At 40.1% G+C, this 14,198-nt stretch overlaps 1 protein-coding gene across 5 annotated transcripts in view; it reads left to right on the top strand.

The window, feature by feature from the left end:
* Positions 1-14,198, top strand: part of dpp6a (dipeptidyl-peptidase 6a) — a 220,789-nt gene that overhangs the window by 145,141 nt on the left and 61,450 nt on the right. For all 5 annotated transcript variants that reach the window (XM_034861630.1, XM_034861626.1, XM_034861627.1 and 2 more), the window contains one exon: positions 14,054-14,168. In XM_034861630.1, coding sequence (XP_034717521.1) covers positions 14,054-14,168 — 115 coding nt within the window. The remainder of the gene's footprint in view (positions 1-14,053; positions 14,169-14,198) is intronic.

Below are 14,198 nucleotides of genomic sequence, written 5' to 3' on the forward strand. Positions count from 1 at the left end.
ATACAAAAAAAGCTGCCCTGCCTTCCCTTGCCTTGTAGATTTAAAGTTATAGTACACAACTTTTTGCCTTATGGCAGCAGTAAGTGTATCTGTAGACCTGCTCCTTAATTGGTCAAGTTCACACCCTGAAAATTCGATGAGCTGTATACCTTCAAACAGCATGTATCCTGAGACTGAGGGAACCAACATCTATAAAACCTCCACAGGCACTGACAACAGATCCAGCATTCGTACTGCTTTCTCCCCCGTGCACCATTTATTTATTTTTTTTCAGCACCTCTTTTTGGTTGATACAACAACCTTTGACATGCCTTAAAATCATCCTTATTGTCACTGAAAATAGATATACCGGCAGATAATACACTGATAATGTTGTCAGTGGTTTAGTGTAAGTAAGTACATTGACTAAAGTACATATTTGAGGTACTTTACTTGAGTCTTTTCTTTTCATGTCATTTTCTACTTCTACTTCTAATTGTCTTTACATTGGTGTTCAGTGGTTGGCATTGCAAGTAATAGAGTCGGCCAATCTTGTGCTGAATTTACTTCACCTGCCCACGCACAAACAGACAATGCAGCGTGTCATCCAGCTTATGAGCCTCGCTGTTCACTCTCCGTCAGCGATATTGGAGCTGTATTAAGCAGCTGCAGATCAGTTGTAAGGGTGAGGCTCAAGGATTTTTCAGGGAGTAATGAAACATGAAGGAGCAGCTGTTAGATGAAGAGCTGCAAGCAACAGGCTGCGCACCTCCAACCTCTCATTAAGTTAACGTTTATTTTACAGAACCCTGCTAGAAAACTACTACAAGTTTAAAGCCTGTATATAGTTTTAAGTTGGAATTTGCCATTTGTGACTTCATTGAAGGAACACATGAATGATTCAAATAGAAAGGAACTAATGAGCTCAGTTTAAAGCACAGCACAGCTTAGACGTACTGTAAACACAAAAAGGACGTTGTGCTACACATGCATTCACGCTGTGTTGAGTGCAGAAAGCTGTAATTCTAACACTAATTGCTAAGAGTCCAGCAGTAGCCTTTACTGGGGAAAAAACAGCATTTTCTGTAGATTTCAGTCAGACATGCTTCAACAATCACTTACGACTCTTGCATAAGGGCTCATGTAGTATGGAGCTATATGTTGAAGTGAATGCTGAGCACAAAAGTGTTTAACCAATTAATAGACAAATCTACTTAAAAACCTGTTTAATTATAAAGTGGCCACACTTACATGCAAATTGCTCTCTCCCATTTTCATCAGAATGGCATGAACAATTGGCCTGCAGCAGTAACAACAGGTGGCCAGACAGAGGGTAAGTGGTGAATTATTCTTGCGGCTTTGACAGGGTCGCCATGGAAACTCAATGAGAGGCCACACAAAAAAAGTGGATGGATGGAAATGTTCCTGTGTAAACACTGCCGTAACCAGGGAATTCACCACAGATTTTGATATATAATGCCCTGTGAATCATTATTATTTTTTGGAGTCCTCTGGGCCTTCATGGAGACTCACTGAGTATATCTCAACTTTGACTGAGCAGTCACTGGGATGCTGGAGTGTTCATAATACATTAAAGTACCCATCAATGTCCTGCTTCTTCCATCTCCCACAGAGCAACAGTGAGTGTTTTTGCAAGTAGCTACCCCAAGCACTTGATTTTTTTTTATGTTGCGAGAGAGGTGAAACCAGGTGTTTTGTCGAGATTTATTTTTTTAGAAAAGGAAAAGACATTTTTCATCGGAAGGGCACTTCAGCCAAACATTATGCCAATGATAAGAGCTTGGAAGTCTGTTCTTTCTACATGATTGTTCATATTTTGTTGGAGAAAGTGATAAAATAAAAACAGCAGGCCAGAATACATTAGCCTGGGTAAACATCAACAGAAGCAGCAGCCTCTTTTTATTAGACCCCTGCGCCTGGAAGCAGTGGGTTGTGGGGCATTTCATTTCCAGGAAGCGAGTGTGTCTGCCGGTGCATATTGTTTCCATGACGGCAATTTATTTTGCCCGAGCGGCATGGCGAAGTGTTGCGTTATGGAATGAAGGGTGATAGATAAGAACAGAAAGAAATATACTTTTCAATTCTTAATGTTCCTGAGAGATGCAGCACACACTAGCACTGCCGCCTGGCCGCAGTGAATACCAATGGCTCTGGGTGTGGGCCGAGGGACACGCAGCGCTCTGCAGTAAAATCTTCCTGCCCGGGATTGCTCTCTGCTTCCCTCTCTTGCGTTTTCTTTATTCTCCGCCACTCGGCTCCTCCACACAGGCTCAGGACTTTGTAGTTGGTTTGGAGCTGTAAGTTTCCCTGAAAGACGTCTTTCAGGCTGTTTGATGCTGTCAGAAAAACAGCAAACATGCATCTCATAAAACACAAGTAACTTGAGCAGGTACAGAGTGTAAACTGATCTTTCAGTACCAGTTATTCTGAATGGGAAGCGTTTGATTGAATTTGTTTGTGTTCTTATAAAAAAAGAGAAAACAAATGAAAGAGAAATCTACTGTCCATAACAGTTAATATATACCATGAAGTTGTGACTAAGCTCAAATAAATGCCACAGCCCCACTATTGCCAACAGTTCGTATCAGGTCTCCTACAAACACTAAAGCATTGGTTTCTTCCTCTCCTGGACACAATTTCTAAACTCAACCAAGTAGTTCTAGTTGCCTGAACTTGTATATCAAAACTTGATATAGGTAGTATATAAGAAAAATGCCCATATAAATCATTTTTGTAATGTCATATTGGTTTTGAAAGGCACTACTATAAGACTACTAAACAGGCTAGATATTGTTATGTTCTTTAGGTATGAGTCTTTTTTGGCATTTTATTTTGCGGTAGTTTTTGTTGTGTAGGTTAATTTGCATGTTGCCCTCATTTGACACAAGAGACAGACAGAATGTATGGCTACAGAGAGAAGGTGATGCAACAAAGTCTTCCCAGCCTGGAAACCAGGAAAATGGCAATTATTTGGCATGTGCCTTTGACCACTTGGACACAGGGAAATCCAGTGTACTGTCATTTAGACATGTCTGTATTGGATGTGCTGCATTCTTTAGAGGCTGGCCCTTTACAATGTCCCTAGAGCCGGAATTTCCCTTTTACACATGTAGCACACAACAGGACATTGTCCGTGTCAGACGCATTCTCACTTGAAAATACCATGTTTGGTGTATATGAGGAGCGGTGCCTGGGTAAAGCGTACAGGAGGCAGGACATGACACAGATGACACTGTGGTCACGTAGCCGGTTTATTTGGTCACATTCATCCAAGTCTCTTGCCCTTCTTGGAATTTGTCTGGCAATTTTGGCGTCAACCCTTTTCCGGCAGAAATTACTAAATCTCGTTGTCTTTCCAGTTAGACATTTTTATTGGCATCTTTGTGTAAATGACCCTTCCTTTTCACCTTTAGTAGGGGTGTTGAATGAATCATTGCATCAATGCCTCACTATGCTGACCTAAACGATTCTGCATTGATGCATTGACAGACCGTTATTGATTTTTTTCTTTATGATGTTACTTGTGGATTTGGATCTGGCCCTTTTTGCCTTTTGTTTGCTGTCTGCTGTGTTAAGACCATAGGCTGGATATTAGTGGACAAAGTATCCAGTTCAGTGAATTGCCACAGTAAGTGCAAAATTGCCTTAAACCTGCATTCTATCTGAAGTCCAGCAGAGGGCGACACGTGCGATTGCAAAAGGAGGTCGGTTTCTGTAGAAGTTGATAAAGAAAGTGACCCACTTCTCACTAGATTTATTACCCCAGCAAACATTTTCATGAAGAGTTTATGGTCTCAATCGCTAGTTTTAAAGTCTTCTGCAACACAGAATGATTTTCATGTCTTGAATTATGGTCTCATTGATTTTAAAATCAACAATAAAGCAGGGGGTGTTTTAGGGCTTGGCTAGGATGGGATTGCCAGTGAAAGTGTGTAACGTAATGTGGCTACTCCCTCACTCCACCCTCTTGTCTAAAGTCGTCACATCCGCAACCAGGATGGCTGCTCCCGTAATGGCAAACTCAACAACTTATAGCACCTCTCCACAAACCAATGATGCTCTGTCCACTAATTCTACAGTCAATGGACTCCACTACATCAAGGACGTGTCTTATTTAAGAGAAGATACAATAAAAAGGGCAGTTCAAACATATCTGACTGCTTGAATTTAAAGAAAATCATGTTTAGGAATATATAGTAATATTGAGGAGGTGACGCATCGTGATGCATCATGATATTGAATCGATTCCAGTTGATGACAGGATAATCGTAATCGGATCGTAACACCAGTGAAGTTTCACACTTCTAACCCTTAGATGTTTGTATTCTTCTGGATGTGCGCCATCTGCATGATACAAACATGCCAACGTCAACATGCCCACTCACTCGCTGTGAATTCTCCGGACAGTGACCTGTCCTGTCCACACATGGGCTCGATTGGACATTACACAGACTTTGTACTCGGGACATGACAGGGTATTTAATGTCTGGTCCAAACTGATTTGGAATTGATAAAGACTCTTGTGTTGTGTAGATATAGAATGAGTGGGCTGTGCATTCATCCATTGTGTAAAACACCATAATAAAAGCTTTGTGCTGAAACCCGCTCATTGAAGAAAGCATAGACATTTCAAGCAAGTCACTTATTGTTGCTTAGTTATTTTCTCATGTTTGGTTCTTTGTTTCTTGAGCACCTACTTGACAGATGAGGCAGCGGCAGCCCACTCTTTGTACAACTGAACTGAAGTTGACTGAAGAACTACTCACTGCGCCATACAGAAGGTTATATTGTGTGTACATACTCTGTCAATAGTAATTAATGAATGGCTGACTTGTAAAAAGTAACCCGACCCAACAGAAAACTAAATTAATGAGCTGATCGATTTTTAAAGGAGTTAAATTAACTCTGCAGAGCAGGCACAAGCAATGGCCTTGTTGATACTTTTACACACATTTACTGTAATGTAACACTTTCTTTACCACAAGAAGGCAATGCTATTGACTTCAGTTAGACAGCTTATTTAAGAATTTGTCCCTTACGATCCACACAGATTCAGTTCAAGTGAGATGTCTAGGACTCACGAGGTTGCCACATCAGACATTTGCACACAAAGGCATGGCTTCAAATACTCGGCTAATATGATGGAACATTTCCCCGCTACAACCTTTGAATAGACGTTTGTCATTAACGGTAGCACGCAACAGTCAGAAGGATAACCACACAATTAATCATTTTCTACCTGCGTGGGCAAAACAGATCTGCCCCTCTACTAAGTAGGCATGTACTTGTATTGCTACTGAAGTCTGGCGATGAAGGTAAATCTTTGAGTCAGTGGAGCTGCGGTTACTTTGTGGATACTTTTTTTTTTTTTTCTGTGACAGATGTGTAGACACACACTGCCACAGGAAAAGTGATGAAATGAGGAGAAACTCTATGCTGGCTCTATTCTGTATTGTTCTTGTTTCCTAAAGAATACTTATTTGTTCAGGCTGCTGAAATTATAGAAGAAAAATAAAAGATTTTGCCTTCATGCATTATACATGAGAGCCAAGCAGGGAACACTTCCCCCTCATGTGTGTATATCATCTCTTGTTTAGCCGTGTCATAACGCATCTTACCCAAGCAGAAAAGCTATAGGGGACCCTTGCCGATAAAAACCCTAATCAGTCTCACTCTGTTCCCATAGCGACATGGGAAAATACAGAATAGATTGCTTGAATGCAAATGGGTATCTTGCCTATATCTGCTCCAGAAATCATATTTCAAGTGCATATATTATCAGGTCTGGGCTTGGCGATTCAGGAAGACTTAGATTACATATGCAAATCATATCATGAGAAACAGTCTTCCAGGTTTATTTCTAAAATGTTACCGCAGCTTTGTGCCTCACACAGACACAAACACACTGATTCATCCTCTGGCAGTAGGTATTATCTGGTATTTTACACAGATGTGATTTAGTGCAAACTCTGCAGAGAGAGGTCAGCTGGTGGTGGTTCCTCCAGCATCGCACTAATGGACTGGAAGAGATTTACTCGCAAATCAAACAAACCAGAACAACACTCTCTCACACACACACACACACACAAACACACAGACACACACTGTGCAGTCGGAAATTAGTTCTCCTGCCGTGAGTAACAAACACAACTGCTTGTTTATGTACAGCCGTCCCGCTGCGCCATGTTATGACAACAAAAAATGTTCAATTTAGGTTTGGATTCTATCGCATTGCGTTTATGTTCTATGACCTGTGAAGAAGAGGGGCGTGATTTTAGTCAAAGATTAAAAGTCTGATTGTGAAGGCCGCAAAGGAAAATCTGCCCGTACTTAAAAGCCCTAAACAATTGAAGAGGATTTGGATTTCAGATTAATCTACTTACATTTTTGGAAAAATTAAGTCTATTTGAGGAAGATGAAAGAAAGAAAGATTTGAAATCCTTCTACTGTATTTGAGGATTAGAATCGTTTTGGCAGTGTAAAAATGAGCTGAAAAGACGCCTTCAGTGTCAGACTTACAGTATACCCCCTCCAGCTCCCTTCAGCCGGTTTACTGGCTTCTTGTATGCTGCAGCACCCAAACATTGGAACTCACTTCCCCCTCTTATCCGCATACTTGACTCCATAAAAGAATTTACAACTGCTTTTAAAACCATTCTTTTCAAACTACCTTACTTACTTTAACTGCAACAACTGCATCTTCTTTAGTACCCATTTTAACTGCTTGTTGAGCTATGCTCTTTTTCTTATTCAATGTGTTATTGTTGAAGTCATTCTTTTATTACTGTAATATTTCACTTTGGTTTGTTGGTGTGTTTTGTCAGTTTTTCACGACGGAGTTCGGTCGGATATTTGCCAATACAATTTTATTGAACCCACAAACCGTCTTGAATAACTTAATTCATTTTGAATGTTCCTGTCGACCCTCATGTCATCGGTTGCTCTCATCAACGTCTGTTGTGACTCGTGCACACAACATCACAGCTGTCATGCTGAGACACGTTGCTCTAATTGTTTTATGATTTGCATCCGTCGATGGGAGAGTCTGTGCTCGACACAAGGTTACAGATTTGATCCACTTAGATGCCAACTTGTTTCTGTTAACATCATGTGCCATCTTATTTCTGTCAAAGTGTCAGTGAACATGTCACTGGCTGCTTGCTTAGGGCCCTCTGGAAAAGTGCATGAGTTAAAGGCTGACTGACTCATTACATTCTGTTGCGGTTTGATTTTGGCAGTAAAACAATTTTGGCATTCTCTTTCTGTGTGTCCAAGAGGTTTTCAGGCTTTCTATAAGTCCCCTAAAGTATGTATCCCCTAACATTGTGCCATCAGTGAATTTTAATGCAGGCTTAATGTATTTTTGGTAACACTATTCTGTATGGAACAATAAAAACTGATGGAAATATGCACAGAAAATAAGCACACATGCAATTACCCACAGGCCCTTCGATATCAGACACTCTGCATGCTATAGCTTTAGTGTATTCATTGAGAATCCGATTTAATGACCTATAACATCACTTATGCTGAAGCCCAAAGGCATTATCATTTCATCCTCAGGGGGAGCACATGTAGTCTATGCTCACTCAAGATCTTTTAGCATGAGTAGTAAGGCGGCAATGGAAGATGGTCCAAGCCTTCATTTGTAGTTTAGCGTCCCATAAAGGCAGCACAAATGGAGCGGTTACTCACGCTATACAGCCTTTCTCATGGCTTGTTCCTAGTCATTTCATTAAACCTTGACTTCAGTTTTTGTTTTCTTTTTGCCATCATATCAACAGATTCAGTACAAATGTATTTGTGGCTCACAGTTTAATAAAAAATCAATTCAAATTTCTTCACAGAGTGGCAGAATAATATATACAAAACGCTTAAAGCATTGAGACAGACAGGCAACACACTGCCGATTTGTAACTTAGCCATATGTACTGTATTTTCTTTACTCCAAAAGAAAGATAGTGTTGATGCAAACCCCATGCTTTAAATTATTTTTATAAATATCCAGGTTTATACACTGGAGGCATGCCATATAAATCTGGGGTCAGAGTTTTAAAGATCAGGATCTTTTGAAGGGGAGATGTTGGAGAATAAATGATGAATAAATGACATTTTCTGGAGCTACAGCTAGCTGTCATTTACACTGAGAAATGTCCTCTGCCACTCAGAGTAGATGAGAAAAAAAAGAGTTGACAACAACAATGATATGGTCAGCTGAGTGGCTTTCAGTTATTAAATTGCCCTCGTAGAAATAAACTTAATGAGAAGCAGTGAGTGGTGCAGCGAGTGCTTTGTACGCTACACCCAGGCTGCCCGGCTATATTAGTGGAGGTTATTGGGGTTATGTAGCACTGTTCTCATGGCTAAAGCCCTGCCATCATACTGTATCTACATATGTTCTTGAGTGAAAATATTATTATTATTTAAGATGTATTTTTAATGTATATCATACCAAACATGAGTCAATGATAATGCAGCAAGCAAAGTCCAAGAGAGCACTTCTTTTGTGTTAATCTCTATATTATAGAAAGCACATTCTGGATGCTCTTGTTAGTCAAGATGTGGGCTGCCCCATTTGGACAAAGCTGAAGCCGCTGAACGGCTTTTATCTTGCAGTAATAGTATGGAGCATGAGTGTTTACAAATCTCACCGAGATAGAAATCATCCTATTAGATAAGTGGTTTGATAGGATCAGGACTCCATACCTCTGTTGCTTCTGAACCAGGTAGCACCCAGCCCTTTGAGCCTTTTCTTTGGTCCAACCAACGGAAAAGAAAAGAAAAAGCGGAAATGGCTCTATGTGCTCAAAATTCCGTGTCGCACTAACTAATGCACTAACTACCAAGAACTTTGACTTTGAGGTCCCTAATTCACAATCTACGCATGGTGCAGGTGCGTTTAGGGCGTTTCCAAATCCACTTTACTAGTTTGACGGCAGAAAAAAGGGTCCATGCGCTGGGCGCATTGTTCAAAAGGGTTGTACTTAGTGTCTTCATTAATGCATAGGTGTTTTTTGGGCGTAACATGCAATCAACCAATCAGAGTGTCATCTCCCATTTCCTTTAACAGCCAGGCATGTTTGTACGTTGGCACATATCTATTATGATGGCGGATTTAAACCGTAATATTTGTATTTTTAATCTGCTTTTTTGTGTGCAGCTGCACTTCCTTGTGTGTGTGTAACAAGCATTCTGTGCGTGCGCAGTGCGTAAGCCTACATGCATTTTACTAATTTGCTGTGAAAATAACAATGAAATTCCTACTGCTTCCTCAAGATAGCAATACGCCAAGAATTCACCTGAATCTCCCTGTAAGACCAGCACGCCCACGGGTGCAAAGATGAGTGCAGGTGCATTTGCTATTTAAAGGACGTGTGCACGGGACTGGGAATTGACAACTGCGTCTGTCTTAAACATGCAAAGACACTTGGTTGGGCTTTGTGCTGCTCTGGGTGTAACATAGGGCCTGCAGAGACAGTGGCACACAGTGTTGTGTTTGTCATTCTTGGGGAGGAATCAACAGTGATGATTTCTGTGTATTTTCTGCAGATTTAAACCTGACAGCTGCTGTGGACAAGAAAAACCAAGGATCTTGAGTTTGGACCTCAATCCATCTACAGTGTCCCATACTTTTTTTCTCTCTCAGTCATGTTTTGGTCACGCCTCAAGCTTTCCTGTCAGTAAATCTTCCTGCCGCCTCCCAACATGTTATTTATTTACTGTTCCTGCAAGCTTTGATGTCTGTCTCCTCACTTCTCATTTTATACCTCATCTCTCCTCTGCAATAGTCAGTTGTAATCACACCGTCATTACTTCAGCACATAAGGTCTAGCTAATTAGGCCAATGATTATTATAATTACAGATCAGAGGGGACATGATCAGTAAGGTTAGGCAAGGTTTTCAGCCTGGGCCTGCACCCTCACACAGACTGAATATGTGATTATTCCCTCCAAGCCCAGAAATAGGACATGAAGTGACATAATTTTCTGGGAAGGTTTTTGTCTGCTGAATATTTTGTGGTCCAATTATTAGTATGCTTCAACTGAAAGTATGGATCCTCATAGTAATGCTGCTCATTTGCTCTCTGAGAGGGAGGATTGGTATTTTTTTTGGATAGTCTACGTCTAGGATATCAATATTTCCCAACAGAGATGCTGATCTATATGGAAATGCTGTTTGACATTGACTCTTTATAGTCATAGTAAGAGGGCAATAGATTTTTCAGCATGCCAGAGTTTACTGTTGCAAAATGTGAGATAATAAAAAAAGCAATTTGCAGACTTGCAGCATTTGTACTGTGTGTGTGTGTGTGTGTGTGTGTGTGTGTGTGTGTGTGTGTGTTTGTGTGTTTGTTTGTTTGTTTGCTTGTTATACAGTAGTAGAGCTGAACATTTACTGCCATTGGACAGTCCCCTAAACTTTCTTCTCACTTCAACTAGACAGTGGTAAATCTGAGAGTCTGTCTATCAGTGTAGAATGGTTACTAGTTTTTTTTTAAGACTAAGTAGGCTTAAGTGAATTTAAAGATACATTCATCACTTGGAAATGTTGGACTATGAAAACAGTAAGATTTGATGCTTTACTGAGCAGCTGGATTGACTTGTGAAAATACAATATATATTTGTGGAACAAAACCATGTGCACATTTAAGTAAACACTTTACCTTGACCAAATCACTTTTGGTACACAGAATGCGTCAGACTGAAGTCCAGCTTTAGTTTAGGTCGCCCTTCAGTTTGAATTTCTGAATATGCCTTCAAACGCACACAGATAAGTTTGTTGGAATTAAGATGCTGTGAAGGAATCATGGCCAGCTTTCAGTTGTATTATCAATGCATAGAACACATATTAGTCATTCAGCTCAGGATTGCACAAGGCTTTCTTTGGCTTTTTTATTGTGCATTACACACATTGAGCACTCTTGTCGCACTCACTTTATATCCCATTATTGCATGGGAATATTTGTTCTCTGTAGAGCAGTTTTTCTGAAATCGTGTCACCATTTCCCATACTGTAAATCCCACTTAATCACATACTGTATCAGCCACAACAATCAGCAGTGGGCTCCATGCCAAGTCTCTCCTAAATCTCCAGTAGGATTTTCCCTTCTTCAGAACAACATAAAGATTGTTCCAGATAGATGGCTCAGCACAGAATTGGAGAAAATAAATCACATTCTAGCCTGTTGGCTCATCACCCACAACATTGTTTTTATCAGTTGATCTCTGAAATTATCCCTGCTGCTCAACAACTAAACTCATGACTGGGTAGGTTTGCAGTTTATGTTTATAGATCTAATAATTTTGCTATAATTGGCCGTGGTCACTTGGCTGTTCCTCAGTTTGAATTTGGACCCATAAGAAAGTTGACTTATTTTTTAGTTTTAATGTGCAAGATGTTAAATCGTCATTTGTTTGTCTTTTTGTCACTCAAGCTAGGCTGGGCTTGTTGTTTTATTGATAGTTCTTTGAATAATTTGTGATTGGTTTCAGTCATTATCTGTCTTCAAGAGATGGAGTAATTCCAAGGTTTAAATAGTCATGAAATTCTTGATGAATCAAAATGGAAGGTAACGGATAATAGAAAAATATGTATTTTTTTATTTTGAAAAAAAGTTTAAGGCACAAGTCCGTGTACATTAAACTGAAGGACAGTTATGAACTCCCAATATGTATTTGTGTTCAGAAACACCCAATAACTGAGCTTAAAATTCTGTTGTATTCCCTAGAAACCAGACATCATATTAAGCAGTAACAAATTGAGTTATGAAAACGTTTTTTATTCACATTCACAACAGCAAAATATTCAAAATTAGAACTTCTATCTGGCTATTTGTCCGCAGGCTCGTGGGTGTCACAATATATTGAGTCTGTTATAAATAAATTGTTTTCCTATCAAATAATTAAAGCTGATGACATACGTAGTACTGGGGTTATCCAAGAAACTGCTTTTCTTCTATTTAGAAGAACATTGAGGATATAATTAAAAGAAAACATTTCAGATGGGAACTTGCAGCAGTAAAATTACTTTTGTAACAACTCTTTCATGTTTACACTCTCCCATCTGTTTCATAAGCTTATTTATTCCCTCATACTGAGAGAAAATCACTCGTAATCTGCACTGCTTAACTCAGTAGCTGAATAGGCATATCCCTTACAATGTTCAGTTTTTTCTTTCTTCTTGTGTTATGTCTAGCTGCCACTGCTCCTCATTATGGCCGTACAGCTAACTAACTGTTGTAATGAATGTGTGTAATGGGCAGTCTGGTAAATAGCCCCAATAGCTCTTATCTGCAGTAATGATGTCTCTGGTTCCTTTCAATTAAGGTGGGAACGAGGTCACTAAAAGGTTTGCTTCATAGCTCAGCCATTCAGCATCATTAAAGCCTTAGCGTGTATTCATTAAGGCTCCAGCCACCGTTCCCCACTGCACATGCTCTGCTTTGCTCTTTTTATCCTCTATAAACTAATTAAGAACTTCTTAATCCTCCAGTAATAGTTTGTCACTTGGTCATGGTTCTGGCGCTGGTTCATCTATGTCCAAGCAATACCAAGCAGGGCTAAGGTGGAAACTTTCAGGGACGCTTTGTCTTAAAAAGTCACACATTGAGCCTCTTTTTCCCTGGGTGCTTTATTTGCTTTAACGCCTTAAAGGTGCAGTTATTGATGCAGCGCAAAGATTGTTGAACAACTCAACAGCCAAATAAATACAATCTCCATCCTTCAGAAGCTCCCAGACTCTCAGACAGTTAACTACTGGCCCCCCAGCACATTCACATGCTCCAATGCTAGCTACAGTAGGAGATCGTCCCTATGTTCACTGGGTCCTATGATATAAACTAACATGTTGAGGGATTGGAAGGGCTAGCTTTGCTGTCAAATATCAAAAGAACAAAAGGAGGTGGATGTTTCAAATGCAATTGGGGTGGTAAAAGTATGTTAAACAACTACGGTGATATACAAGGAAACTGTCTTGCCCACAAATTTGAGGGCCTATTGTGGAGTATCCTACAACATCAGTTGGCTGACAGCTGCGAGGGATTTAAACATATTGACCGAGGGAAACATACATTAGACATTTGACATGGGGAGAAACATTGTTGAGAACATTAAAATCCTTTGAATGGTATCATTATTGTGTTATATTCAGAGAATATTAAGCTGGGGAACATACTGTATACACACTCCCCTAGCTGGATTAGCCTTTTCTCTGGTGGTTTTGTATTCTGTCTCCCTGAGCTTTTTTGGCATACTTAGTTGTTGTTTTCTTTAAAATAACGTTGCTATATTGTGAAAAATGTTTGTGCTCATTTCATCTTTTCTCTTGACCAAGCCACCAGTGACACATTACATCACCGTCTCATATAAAGTTCTCCTGCACATTATTTGATTTGGACATGTACAAAAAGCCAAAAGCTGCTTTATTGTTTTCATTTGATACTCTGCCCTGGTACATTGTCTAGTGCCATAATCATTCTTTAAAATTCAGTTTTCTCATTTAACAATATTAAACTACAACAACTTTATTCCTGTATTTGTCAGTCAGAAGTGAAAAAATAAATCCCTTCACGTAACTTAGACTCCCAAACCCCAAAGATTCTCTACACTGTTACTGCGTTTTTGTCAAGGATGCAATTCACCAACGTGTCGTTGGCTCCATTTTTATCTGTCACATTCGTTTGGGGGATATGGCCGCTGATGCTTGGCTCATTAAGAATTCTCCCCCCTCCTCCTCCTCCTCCTGCTGCCGCTGGCATGTCTCCTTGAGAACCGAGATGCTGGGACTGACTCACGTTCGTCCTTGACTGACACCCCGTTGTTCCTTTTCATGAGTGTGCCATTTATACAACCTCTGATTATTTTTCCTTTATATACATCTCCTCAGATGTTGCTCTCTTTCGCTTATTTCTCAAAGTCCCACATATTTTTATTTTCATGTTTTTTTTTCATGTTTTCCCCATCCTTTGTAAGTCGTACTCTGATTCACTCCGGTAATAGTCTTTTTGACGGTTTCTGACCATGTCTTTTTCCCCTCCTCTGTGTCTATCTCTAGGAGCTGGTGGGCAGTAACCCTCCGCAGAGGAACTGGAAGGGAATAGCGATCGCCCTTCTTGTCATTCTGGTCATCTGCTCGCTGATCGTCACCTCCGTCATCCTGTTGACACCAGGTACACGGCACAGGACGGAGGGGGGGGGGG

This window comes from Etheostoma cragini, chromosome 22 (genome assembly GCF_013103735.1).
Source record: "Etheostoma cragini isolate CJK2018 chromosome 22, CSU_Ecrag_1.0, whole genome shotgun sequence".
Lineage (NCBI taxonomy): Eukaryota > Metazoa > Chordata > Actinopteri > Perciformes > Percidae > Etheostoma > Etheostoma cragini.